Source organism: Aptenodytes patagonicus, chromosome 4 (genome assembly GCF_965638725.1).
Source record: "Aptenodytes patagonicus chromosome 4, bAptPat1.pri.cur, whole genome shotgun sequence".
Taxonomy (NCBI): Eukaryota; Metazoa; Chordata; class Aves; order Sphenisciformes; family Spheniscidae; genus Aptenodytes; species Aptenodytes patagonicus.
This window is the reverse complement of record NC_134952.1, coordinates 34,224,796-34,238,796: the sequence shown is the minus strand read 5'-3', so window position 1 is coordinate 34,238,796 and position 14,001 is coordinate 34,224,796. Positions and strand designations below refer to the sequence as shown.

Sequence of the window (14,001 nt, the reverse complement as noted above, 5' to 3'; positions counted from 1 at the left end):
TCCCTCCCCGCCGTCATCTCAGATCAGAGGAAGGTGCGAGGAGAGGGGGAGCCGGTTTACAATTTCAAACGCAGCCTCCCCGCAGAGGGCTTCATTAGCATATGTCAGGGGGACCGCCGTATATATATATACACGCGGGGCGTATAAACACCACCCCGCCGCCTGGCTCACACCGGCTCGGCTCGGCTCGGCTCGGCTCGGCTCGGCTCAGCTCAGCTCAGCTCAGCTCAGCACAGCACAGCACAGCACGGCTCGGCTCAGCCGACTCCCCATGCTTGGGGCCCCGCCGCGCACCCCCACATGCCCGCCGGGAGAGGCCGGCAGCCGCTCTCCGCCGCCGCGCCTTAGCCCGCTCGCCCCGCGCCCCCATGGCTCCGCTGGCCGAGGTGGGGGGCTTCCTGGGCGGCCTGGACGGCCTGGGGCAGCCGGTGGGCGCCCACTTCCTGCTGCCGCCCGCCGGGGAGCGCCCGGCGCTGCTCGGGGACCGCCGGGCCCCGGCGGAGCGGGCGGCCCGCGGCGGCGGCGGCGGCGCCGCGCCGGCGGCAGCGGCGGACCTGGCGCACTTGCAGGGCATCCTGCGGCGGCGGCAGCTGTACTGCCGCACCGGCTTCCACCTGCAGATCCTGCCCGACGGCAGCGTACGCGGCACCCGCCAGGACCACAGCCTCTTCGGTAGGCGGCTGCGGCACGGCCCCCGGCCGCGCTCTGCCCGTGGGCGTGCGCGTGTGCGTGTGTGCTCTCGCACGTGTGCGGATCCACGCGTGTGCCCACGTACGCGTGTGTTTGGGTGCGTGTGGGTGTCTGTGCATGTGCGTGTGTGTGCATGTGTGTATGGAAGTGCGTGTGTGTGTACCTGTGCGTGAGCAGTCGTACTCTTGGGAGGGAGGCGTGATGCCAAGTGATGCTGGGGCAGGTGGATGAGCTTCCCCCTTCGGCATTAAACCATGGGGGCTGCACCAAGGCATCAGGGCAAGGTAGTGAAGGAGGGCTGCGCGTCCCATGCAAGCCAAGAGACACGCACGTATGCCCTGCTCAGCCTGTGCTGGATGTCTATAAGCGCATGCATACGCCTGCAGGTTTAGTGGGAAAGGTCAAAAGTCAGACTGGTTCTTTTTGTATTCGCTGTCTGTATCGGAGCTTCTTGAGTCTTTGTAGAATAATGTAGATCATGGACTCGGGCATGTTGACCCTTAGGCTGCATTAGACTGCTTTGTTTTGCAGGACAGAAAGTTAAAGCAGGGGGCCCAAAATGCCTCTTTGCTCAAATACTTAAAATGCTTCCCAGTACTTTCTCTGTCAATAAACCAAAAGGAGGTGAGGACAACCCAAAAATGCAAATGTTTCCTGTGATACAGGAGTAAATCCTAAATAGTAGCTGTAGGAACTGGACATCTGAACAAACCTGCCATTGTCAGCTACATGTGAGTGTTTGTGTGTATTGATTTAGCAGCAGTAAAAAGGTGATTAAAGAGTTTCCTATCATCCTCCCCATAGTCAAAACAATCTGCTGGAATGGCTCTTAATTGCTTTTATAACACATGGATGTTTTCAGAAGTAAAAGAGCAGTAGTCAAACAGACAGTTCTTCTCAGAAGGAAGATTTCCTACAGCATGTAAACATGAAATAAATCTTTGCTTTAAAAGAAGAAAAAGTTAGCCCAAGATCAAACATTTACTGGGCTTTTTAGAAATGTTCTTCCTTTATTCTACCACTATTCTAGGCAGGTTTGTCTGATGTGGTTGCTTTGTGGGTTGAATCACCTGCTTATTACAGTTTCGAAAAAGGTTGACTTTGAAAACGATACCAGAAAGACAAAATGCCTCCACCTCTTTTTATGGGACTTTGTGCTTTAGGAACTGGAAGACTAGGATGATTTACATGCAATAGCATTTTTAATGCTTACTCTTTGTAAAGGATTTGTTTTCTTTGCTGCTTGGTAATATAAATAAGAAACCTGCCAAAGCTCAATTAAAATTCAAAACATTTTAAATTATTGTATAGTCCAGACAGTCCATCTGTCTGAGAGTGAAAAATGGTCCTGAATGAAAAAGAGTAATCATAAATACAGCAAATAGACAAAAAGTCATATTCAAAATCAAATGCACTATTTAAAACCACTTACCTTAGATTCAGATTTTTTTTTAATGTTTTGTGGTTTTGCTGCTGCACAGCAAAATCTTAGGTATGATTCTAGAACAACTTCTTTTTGAGGCTTTGTTTACATTGTTAACAACTTCCAAAAAGCCAATTCACATATTCCCTTTCTTTCATGTTTTATATGTACTGTAATCTGTGCATATCAATTGGTTAAATATGTTGGCATACCCTTGCCAAATTGCAGGCTTCAAATAGTGCCTCATCTCCCGAATACTTTATATTATTAATATATATTACATTTTGGGGCAAATGTAATATAAATAATGCTATAATCCAAACATTAGCAAATAAGCAGCATATTTCATGCACATAAAAAGCCTGCACCGAAGATAGCAAGTTGTGTCAAGAGGTGTGGGCCCATATGCTAGATAAGATGTCTGGCAAATACTTTATTTTTTCAGTGGGTAGATTCTGTTATATAAAATTCCCATCTGTACTTTGATTTCCATTCAAATGATCTAATAATGGATGTGTTTTTTTAAGATAATGCTATAGAGAAAGTAAAGTATATTTTCAGGTAATTCAAACCTATCTTCCAATGCTTGAGTAGGCAGTTTAGCAAATAGTGTATAATCATTATAGATTGCAACTGCATAGTACTGAATGCTTTAGCCTCAGCACTGAATAAAATCCTTTCACATTCAACGTAAAAAAAAAAAAAAAGGTTTCTTAAATGGTGTAGGATTCTTGTTCCTAGATGAGGCTTCTCAGACTGCTTTCCTGTGAATGTTGTATACATTTCCGTGCAATATTTGAAATTTCAGGAAAAAAGTAGACCATGTTTATTATAATACGTACATTTTCTGCTTGCTTTCAACTACATTTTGGATGTTTTTATTGATTTTTGTTACAAGTTGAGTTAAAGCAATCTCTCTTTTTTTTCTTCTTTCTTTGGATATATATTCAGGTATCCTTGAATTCATCAGTGTGGCAGTGGGACTGGTCAGTATTAGAGGCGTGGACAGTGGCCTTTACCTTGGAATGAATGAGAAGGGAGAACTCTATGGCTCTGTAAGTACCACTTTCACGTCAGCTCATACATGTTGAGGTTTTGATTCACTTCTCAGCACTATGAAACCCCTCAAGTAGCTAGCTGAGGTAGTCTTAGCTTTCAAAACACTAACATCTTTTCCTGTTGAAATGTATAATATATTCTTAAAGTATATGGTATAGCCTTGGATACTAAAGATTTGATGGGAAAAGTTTCTCTGTCCTAGATGAAGAGAACTGAAAAGAAATATTCCTCTTAAATTATGACAAAACCAGCTAAATTAAACTATCTGTTCAAAAAGCATTTCAGTTGCCTACTATCTAACTTCATTTTTATCAATACTGCAAATGTATCATAGCATACATTCTATTATCAAAAACATTGAATGCAATTGGAAAAAAAAGTTAAAAGGATCATTATGGAACAAATAAACAACAATTAATATAGTACCTTGACTTACTTTATGTGTAGCCTAATGCTCCTTTACAAATCAGGAGGCGGTAATTCCAGGTACCAGCTTTGTAACTGAAAGCATTCTTTCAAATGCTGGGAAAAAGAGGATAATACCATATGTCACAGTTAGGTACCACTGTTGTTTGAAACATCTGAGTGGTGCAAGACTACTGGCAATACCTGCAGATCCTGACACTTGAATGTTTGCATTTAAGAATGAAAATAAGCTTGTACGCATTACAATTTGTATCTGTTGACTAACTTCAACATGACTGTAAAATATAATCTTTGATAAAATGTGAGAAGTGGTGCATACCACAAAGAACACACGGAGATACCTTCCTGATCTGTTGTATTGCACCTGTGTCCCTCCACCAAATCTCATTTCTAGAATGGTGGATACCCTAAGGCAGAACTCTACATAATATAGTTCCTGTAGGTCAGGTAAATTTTAGTTAAATCATAAATGAGTAATGCTGCCTTAGAGAGAGAGTTATCTAACTCATGTTTAAATCTGAAATTGTATATGTACAGCTCCAGTTTTCAAAAGAATAAAGGATAAATTAGGCTTCCAAACTCAGTGTCAAGGCTACATACTCTTCTTGGGTTTGATTTGTTAACAGTTAAATGAACAGTAAGGCAGCACACAGCCTAAAACATTATGTTTGTTTTTATCACATTTTTTTCACGTGTTTTCAGATATCTAGCGGCAACTTGACTTATTTTTCTTCACCGTTTCTTTCTGTAGGAGAAACTAACGTCTGAATGCATCTTCAGGGAACAGTTTGAGGAAAACTGGTACAACACTTACTCGTCCAATGTGTACAAACATGGAGATTCGGGGCGGCGATACTTCGTAGCACTTAACAAAGACGGTACTCCCAGAGATGGGGCAAGGTCCAAAAGACACCAGAAATTCACACATTTCTTGCCCCGGCCCGTGGATCCTGAAAGAGTTCCAGAACTGTACAAAGATGTCTTAGGATACAGCTGAGGAAGGAGGCAACTTTGGAAAAAAAACATACTGGAGCTGTTTGATCTTGCCCCTGCTTCCGTGGCAATACCAGCATGAGGAACCTGCAGAGGTCGAGGATGCTGGATTGGAAGAAGCTACTTTGTGATAGGCAAGCCTCTGTTTTCTATCCTTTGGATTTAGGAGACAAAGCCTTAAAGCTGGGAGTGGACCAGCCTCCTTCAAACTTGCTGAACTGTTCGGTGGCCAGTAACCAGAGGGAAGTTGGAGTGTGACTTTTTTAAAACTAACAAACTCTTGGCAATTTTGTCTGGATTACCTATGGGCCATAAATTAGCAAAGAACTACCTACATCACGTGGATGAGACAACCGCTGGAAGAAGTAGAAAGAAATAGACTGTAAAATAGTAATAAGTCCCGAGAATTGTATATGAAGTTTTAGTGGCTCCACTTTAGTGATGGACCTTAGATGTTGATGCATCATAGTCAGAGCTGGAACTTTTCTTCAGGATGGACCTATTTATACATCTCCAGATAGCATATATTTATTTTATATATTTATTTATTAAAGAGTTTATTTTTTACTGGGATATGAAGAGAATACAAGCCCCTAACCCCAATGAGAAATCATTTACAGTGCCAATATCTACTCTGAGTAGTGTCGTGATACAGAAGTGACATTACATTGCAATGCATCCAAAAACTGAACATTCATATTTCATTGTTTATCAGTTACAGATAAGGTTATATTTTACACACATACCATTGCCTTGTTACTGTCCTATTTTGGAAAGAATGTTTAATTTTTTTTTGACCTATGAGAGTGCCTTACAGATCTGTATTGAATTCAAATGCACATTTAAAAAGGGAATTAAAAATTATTTCACTTTATTTGGTTTACTGTCATTTTTAAATTGAGAGTCTCTTAGCACACTATATGTAACACTGGAAACCTGCAACAATTGTGAGGAGTGTATTGCAGTTACCTTGAAAGAAAAAATAGCATTAGCTCTTGAAATCTTGATTCAAATCACAACATGCTTGATGTTTTTTGCCAAATGGCTCCTACTGTCTTTACTAACAAACAAATAATTATTCTCTGCATTACTTAAAATTTTCATGTAGGATTCTTATCACTGTATAAGATATTTTAATTATATTCGCTATGAATATGTTTAAGGGGAAACAGTATCAGAGTAAGAAGTTTCTGATATTTCTGAATGAAAAGCTCCTGTGAGTGAAGGTTGTTTCTTCCCTGAGTACAGAGGAGCCTAAGGAGACTACTTTCTTATCTTAATTCCTCCTTTAGGAATAATCTCAGCATCGTTTTTTTGCATGAAGACTGTCAGGACAAAGATGAGCTCAGTGCTATTTACAGCTATACAACAGGTAGATCACACTAATTTACTTTAATTCAGGACTGCCAGTTACGAAGCACAAACTCCTCTGCATATTGACTTAACTGGAAAGTCTCCACTCTCTGTAAGAGTGCTAAGGGTTAATGACAGACCCTATATGATTTAGACCTAAACCTGCTGAAGCTTGCTGTCAGATGATTGCCACCTCCACGGGAAAGGTCAGTCCAGGGAAAGGACTGCAGGAGAGGGCAGCAATATGTATACCGTACCAGAGGTGGTCTTACGTTTCAGGTGCCAGTGCTCCCAGTGGGCTCGAGCTCAAGATAACTCATTTGAGTTCAGTTTCAGTTTTGTGGAAGCATATACGGTTCAGGTACTGCACGTGCATCATTTACATCAAATCAAGGTATTAATGAAAAGCATTTTCCAGTCTATAACACACTTGCTAGAACCATCATTGTACCAGAACTTCTTCCAATCTATAATGAGAAGTGGATGAGCATAGATTACTGCTGGACTGTGGACAAAATCATTTCACTTTCTGCCAAATAGAAATTGAATGCAGATACACAAAAAGATGTTTCAGCACTTTGTGGCCAGCAATATGTAACTTACTAAGGATAAAGGCTTCATTAAAATTTACTGAAAAACAGGCAGTGGAAGATCTACAGTGCACTGAATGCAGTTTAGTAAAATAATATTGTAATGCACTTCAACTTACCATAAAACAATGATTTTATGGGTGACACTGAGTCCCATTAGTAATAGATCAATAACTGAAAACAAAAGTATATGCTTTAAATAGAAAATTTTTTCCTCTGCATGTTAAAAAGTAATTTATTCCATGTAAGTTGTGTAAAAAAACAGTGGCTGCTGCTCAGGATATAATTCCCATGCCTTTCTGGCAAACACACTCTGTTTAAATCATACCAATAAAAGAGTTATCTCTCTTTGGATTAGCAGTTTACTGTTAATCCAACTACCTCAAAAGTACTTTGAAGATGGAAGGGCTGTAATCATCCTTGTTGTTACTATTGTGCATCTTTTTTCATAGATATGATACAGTTCAGAACAGTAACTGAGGATAGCTTTAAGTGGTGAATAGTCAGCTGAAACTTCTGTATCCAAACACCTAGCCAACATATAGATGAAGAGTGATATATGCTTGTCATTTTCTTGCTCCATTCCCATTTTAGTTATATGCCAATAATCTTTGAACAAAATGTAATGGAGCAGGTACAGTGGTGATGAATGACTGTACAAAACCTCCAGAGCATTTGAAAGCTGTCACAGCCTCCTTTTGTGGTTCTGGTATACTGCCATTGAAGAAAGATACTGCATTTTCCCATTTCATTTTGCTTGTAGCATTTATTTGCTCTTTGTTACATTCTGTCATACATACATACATACATGATCTTCAGACACAGTTAACGTTTTTCTAGTTAGAAAATGGTGGATGCAAAAACAACACCTCAAAACATATGTCATTAGACTAATAGCTTTAGTTGTCAGTGGTTGGTTTTTTTGTGCGGTTTTCACTCCCACATCAGAAAGCCCAACTGGATAGAGAAGGAGAGGTTGGTTCTGTTTAATCAGTAGAATTAATGATCTAGTTTACCACTCATTACATTTTGCATAACCCTATCAATCTGAAAGCTGTGGGCTGCTCTAATGTCATGAAGAGGGTAATCTGAAGGAGATGACGTTGTTCGAAGTTCAGAGGAAATCTCTGAAGGCAGAGAAAATGTCACATCTTGAAATAAATCTCTGCATGATTGGCTGCCCTACTTCTGCCTTTCCTTTTTTCCAGGGAACGAGAACCATCCCAGGTAGTTATGCAGTTTGCATAGCAGGTGCAGCTCCACTTTCTGCTTCCCACTGATTCTCCCAGTAGCTGTAAAACTTGGCCCTTCGATCTCAGAGCTGGCTGGAAACCGAGTGCTCCATGACAGTTCTGTATTTCTTCACATATTTTGTTTTCTGCTGCTCTCTTTTCCAAGTTGTGTCAGAAATAATATACTAGCCATACAGAAGATTTTCTGAAATCCAGGAATAACCTTGACTTCTGAGCATATTTGAAGTGAAATTGTTACTTTTAGTAATCTTTGTGCTCTTGGTCAGAATGCAGAAGGTAGAATTTTTAACAGTCTTCTGTGGTAGTCTTCTAGCTGTGATAGTTAGAGGATATAGGAGAACCCAAGTGCCTCTGGAAGTGGGTATTTTTTATTAGACGAGCTGATATAATCAGAGAAAGCAGACAGCTAGTCTAGAAGGCACACAGTCCTTTCAATGGTCTGAACCATTTGTGTTTGCATGGAGCAGTTTGGTCCCATCCGTACCTTCATGTTTTCTGTCACAAGCTTATTGATGTTATCTTTCATGCTCAGGTGTGACAGCCAGCTTCACTGATTCCATCTGAAAGTTCGAATCACTGGTATGGCCATGCACTCTGGTAGCACTCCGGGGTTGTGCAGAATTTACTTTCTGACATGTGAGAGTCAGTTAACAAGTACATTTTCATAATAGCTTTCATTTCCAACTATTTTCATTTCTTGATGTGCTTTGTTAACTCTTTTTTTCATAGCCATCCAATCTTGCTTCATTAACTTTGTGAAGTTTTACTTAAAGATAGGTCTTTACCAGCAGCTATATGAGCTACGGTTGTGATTTTTTTTTTTTCCAGTTTATGTAATCATACTAGTATCACCATGTGCTGGTTTTGGCTGGGATAGAGTTAATTTTCTTCATAACAGCTAGTATGGGGCTATGTTTTGGATTTGTGCTGAAAACAGTGTTGATAACACAGGGATATTTTCGTTCTTGCGGAGCAGTGCTTACACAGAGTCAAGGCCTTTTCTGCTTCTCACCCCACCCCACCAGCGAGCAGGCTGGGGGTGCACAAGAAGCTGGGAGGGGACACAGCCGGGACAGCTGACCCCAACTGACCAAAGGGATATTCCATACCATATGACGTCATGCTCAGCATGTAAAGCTGGGGGAAGAAGGAGGAAGGGGGGGACATTTGGAATTGTCATTTGTCTTCCCAAGTAACCGTTACGCGTGATGGAGCCCTGCTTTCCTGGGGATGGCTGAACACCTGCCTGCTGATGGGAAGCAGTGAATGAATTCCTTGTTTTGCTTTGCTTGTGTGCACAGCTTTTGCTTTACCTATTAAACTGTCTTTATCTCAACCCATGAGTTTTCTCACTTTTACTCTTCCAATTCTCTCCCCCTTCCCCTGTGTGGTGCCTAGCTGCTGGCTGGGGTTAAACCATGACACACCGTACCATGGCTCTAGTTATGCCATTGCAAACCATTAGGTTTGCCTTACTCCTTTTTCTGTACAGCAGAGAACTAAACAGAGGTAAGGCAGTTTTATACACCATAAATGCATCTTCACTATTGCCTTAATGTACTGGACCAAGCCTGTGTCATAAATACCGAGAACACTGTGGTAAGATGCTTAAGTTTTGCTCATCTTGCTCCATACTGCATGGAGATGCTATCAGTAAGGAGGCCTTTTGGAAATCTTCTCTGCATTTGCTCATTTTGCTTTTCATGTGAGAAAAGCTACTGACTTCACTGCTGTTAAATTCTCTGCAATTATTTGGTGGGGTATTTTAGTAGTGCAACCATCTGAGACTCAAGTTATATGAACATAACAACAGCTGCATGAGATCAGACAGTACCGCATCTCCACTGTATGAGGAAGAGAGTAAGAGTAAGACAGGCGTATATTCTGAGCATTCATTCTAGAACCCCAACTAGGATTAGGACCTGAAGTCAGTTCTCCTCTGGGTCATTTCCTTTTTGAGGCAGAAAAGTGAAGTAAACATTTCATAATGTTGAAGAACATGGTGGTGGAATTCTAAGCTTCCTGGATGTCTGCATCAACCTGCACTTTAGCAGACAGTTCTCTGAAAACAATTTTCTTTGCAGTAGTATATTCAGCTGTTGTGGTGAAATTGTTGCTGTTAGTGTACTTGTGTCAGTGTACATCTGGATGTACATGTGCTTGTCTCAGTACAAGGCAATAAATATATTGCTAAAGAGAGGAAGAGGACATTCTGAAGTTGTTACATACCATCAAAATGTTAATCAGGAAAGTTTGGTTTATGGCATTAGTTTTAACTAAGTTTTTGCTACAAAGTTTTGCAGCACTTTTGACAACGCTGTACGGGTTCTAAGCAGTCAGAGATTCATGGGCAGAAAACCAGGAAGGTGTAAAATCTTCTCAGGTGGAACATACTTAACCATGACATCTTTATGAATAAGTTGTGTGCAAATAGGAAGGAAAAAAAAACAAAACAAAACAGGGAAGAGGTCAAACAGTTACTTCTATTGCCAGTTGGAGAGATATTAAGTTTCAAACAGAAATTGGTTGGCAGCTTGCCAGAATAACTATTTCATCTGCAACATGATCAGACACTAGAACCATTCTGGAAGTTCAGGAAAAAGAGAAAATACTGAATTAAAGCAGTAGTGACAGTAGCTCTCTGTATTTCGAACATATCCAAAAGGCTATTGGTATTGTTCTCTTATTATAGCAAATCTCTAGTAAATGCAATTCATAGGGAAAGGAGTAAGAGTGTTAGAAAGGCAGTCTTTTGAAAGTGAGCTTAATAAAAATATTTCTGTGGTAAAGTCCTGGTTTATAGATTTTGTCTAATTATAGGAAAATTGAATCATGCTTTATTCACACTTAAAGTATCACAAACCACGTAATATTACTTTCATGGGTATCTTCAAGTCATGAGTGTTACTTGATTTATGAATAGAGCCCAAGTTAAGTCACATTTGTCTCCCAAATGTCATCTTTTATATATACGTATCTACACTAGTATATATTTATGAAAGATGCTTTTCAAATTAGCTACAAGTGTTTCCTTTGTTACTGGCAATAACAGGCTCAGTGGTTGACTGTTTCAGGGAACGTGTTTTTCTCTTTATTATTCATGCAAAATCTTCCATCCATCTCTAATTCCAGTGGCTATAAGGTGCCAGAGACATGAACATGGGTCTCAAGGTGGGTAGACTTGCCTTAGGGTGGTTTCGTCTGTACCTGGCTGAGATATCAGAAGGTGGTGATAGGCAACTATGCTTACACCTAAGAGTTTTTAGCAGTTGACCCCTATTGTGCTGAAGCTTCTGGGTAGGAGCATGAAGTAACATTAGCTACCAAGTCATCAATATCCTGATAATGCTACTTCTATGTCTCCTATTTTGCTGGAGCCAGAAAATACCATTTCCTTTTCTAGCAGAGGTATGGATGGAAGCCAGATGGCTAGAGCTTGGCATGAACATGATGGAGGTGAAATGATAGGAAGGGGAATATTCTCAGGACTTTTTGCAAATTCCAAGATGATTTTCACAATTAGTCAGTCTTCCTTACTAGAGAGCCTACTGATCAGGTGGGTTATCAGGTTTTGAACTCCAGCCAGAAACTCTTTTTCTTCTCAGCTGGATAAAAACTGTGTCTTCATCTCTTGGATTTAGCACCACTTTGGCCATCTAGTCTTTCTGAAAAGTAGTATAATCCAATGACAGCATGAAAAGTCAGAACTGCATTCTGCTTTTTGTTCTGCCTTTTCCTCTAACTATTCAAGCTTGGGACTATCTATTAAAGTCTTTATATCTCAATTTCACCACCTATAAGGGGACAATATCTCTAATTAATCATTAAGCTAAACAAATGCAGAAAAGTCTTATAACACATATAACTCTGTAAATTTGTCCAGAAATTTAACCGGCTGCAGAATGGTCCTATTAAAATGGCCTATACCTTTGGTAACTTTTAACACGAAGATATGCATGCATGCTTTTAGCCTACTGTATTCCAGATATCATTTAGAGTGGGTTCTGATTTTTAAAATGTCAGATGGTAGCTTTTCCTGTTCAGGAAACTCCTTGTCATAGTTTTACAAAGCTATGCCGTGTTGCTGGCCCTCCAGTCAAACTTTCAGAACTGTAGTTCTTAACAGATAGATCAGAGGCTTCTTTTGTTGTTGTTGTTATTGTTGTTGTGGTACAAAAAACACTTTAGCTACCCTCTATGATTTAGTGTAGGGATCTGGATACCTGTTTTTTTCTTATTGTTCTTTTTCCAGCTAATCCAAAAGAATTCCTACTCTTTCTACAGTCTTATTCCTCTTTGAATAAACAGTCAGTAGATTTTTGCTGTGAGAAGATTGCTTTGTCCAAACTTTCCTTAATGAGCTAGAATCCAGTATTTAAGAGTCACCAAATGGTCAGCAAATGCTCCTAATTCTATGCTGTTATCTTTATGTATAAACTAGAAACTGCCAAACACTAAACCCTAAACCCTGTGTGGCATAGTACCTAGTCACTCACTTTCTCTTTTAGGTCATGGTGCCATGGGTATCTATTCCAAAATCATAAAGTCTCTGAGGTGAGTTTTGTGCTTTGTGATTGCTGAATACTGTAAGGTGCAGTATGAAATTGTCTCAGGCAGTATGAAATTGTCTCATGCAATTAGAAATCTCTCATGGCTGTATTCAAGTAGCATTGCAAGCACCACATTGCATTTGATTTATTACTAAAAATTGGGTCCAAGATACCCACATTTGTGTAGTGGTTGTGGTTTTGTGGCTTATAACCTCAGTTAACTCCTCAAGTTTACCGTAATGAGGAGGTAAATTCTTTTATCTAGGAATGCGTCTGCTAATCTAAACTATGTAAAGTGTTCTCCGTTCTGATGATGGTGCTAGGCAAACAACTGCAATAAGGAATATGTAGATGTTTCTGTAGGTTTTCTTTGTGGCATATACACCTTGAAAAGCTCAATTAATCTAATCCTAAGTTATTAGCAGAGTTTGCTTTAAGTCATTCTATCTGCTCTGTTGACAATTTTTCATGTGGTGAGCCTGTATTTTCTTAATGCTCTTACCTCCTCTCACCTTCTTTAGGTCACTCTTTAGGATGCATCTCCTATCCTTGAGCACCTCTGAGAACAGATCACTTGCAGCTCATCAATGGTCCTTCAAAGACTATCGCAAGAGAGCAAAAATAAGGTACATCTCATAACCAGGTATTGCGTATGTTTTTTTGATATTTTGTTCTTGTTGCTTTGGGGAATTAGTCAGTGCGTTCAGGGTCAAAAACCAAACCTATCTAGTCTGTGCAGTGTACTAGCCCTTGCTACCTTTACATATTTAGTCAACCCCTTGACAGTGGCTTAAATTAAAAGGCGACAGATGATGAATGACACATAGCGCTCTCATATGTTTTCATATTAAAAAAAGAGGTACTATTGTTTCAAAACAGCAAAACTCTTTTATCTCATGAAGAAACTTCAATAGTTCTATGAAAGATTTGGTTTCTTAAAAAGTTGGTGAGTGTGCCCATATGTTTTCATATGATTCTTTTATGATGCTGGCCAGCAATGATGAAATTAGCATGTTTTGATCTATATACAAGTTGTTCATAAAGAACTTGAAAGGAGTAGTTAGGAAAATCCAAGTGCTGAAACATTTAAGGTATACTTTCTGGTCTCATTTTTGTGTGATTGTCAGCCAGGGACTATCATGATCACGGTAGCTTGCCAATTGCCTGCCATAGATACAATATTTATTGCTGCAGTGGGGATTTCCTATCAGAGATCTGAAGACAGACTTTTATACATTGTTTCTCCTAGGTAACCTATTCAAATCAGCAGAAGAGATCTGATAGTAAAGGAAAAATAATCAAAAGAGATATATTTTTGATCTTTGGGTTTATTTGAACTTCATTTTTTTGTTCAGGTTTTCCTTCACGTAGCTGAAAAAAAGAGAAGGAAATTGGCTGGTGTTCTGCTTTTCTATATAAAATTAATAACTGTGTAATGATATTACAATGATATACAATATAATGTATTTTGCTACTGACTTATGAGGCATAACATTTATTTTTCATGCTATCAGAAAGTAAATATATACAGTTTAGCAGGAAATTAATATTTTTTAAGTTTGTTGGAAATATATGGGAATACCCAGCTAATCAAATCATAATTGGCTAACATTTCTGCTTCTCTTTTCCTAAGACAGAATTAGACAGTGGTGCAAAGCACTTGG

General features: G+C 39.7%; 1 protein-coding gene across 1 annotated transcript; it reads left to right on the top strand.

Annotated features, from left to right (window-relative positions):
• Window positions 1-101: 101 nt before the first annotated feature.
• Window positions 102-4,595, top strand: FGF20 (fibroblast growth factor 20). The gene is given in 5 exon segments (XM_076337604.1): window positions 102-132; window positions 135-190; window positions 237-672; window positions 3,065-3,168; window positions 4,350-4,595. Coding segments are annotated over 5 exon segments (873 nt in total).
• The last annotated feature ends 9,406 nt before the right edge of the window (window positions 4,596-14,001 follow it).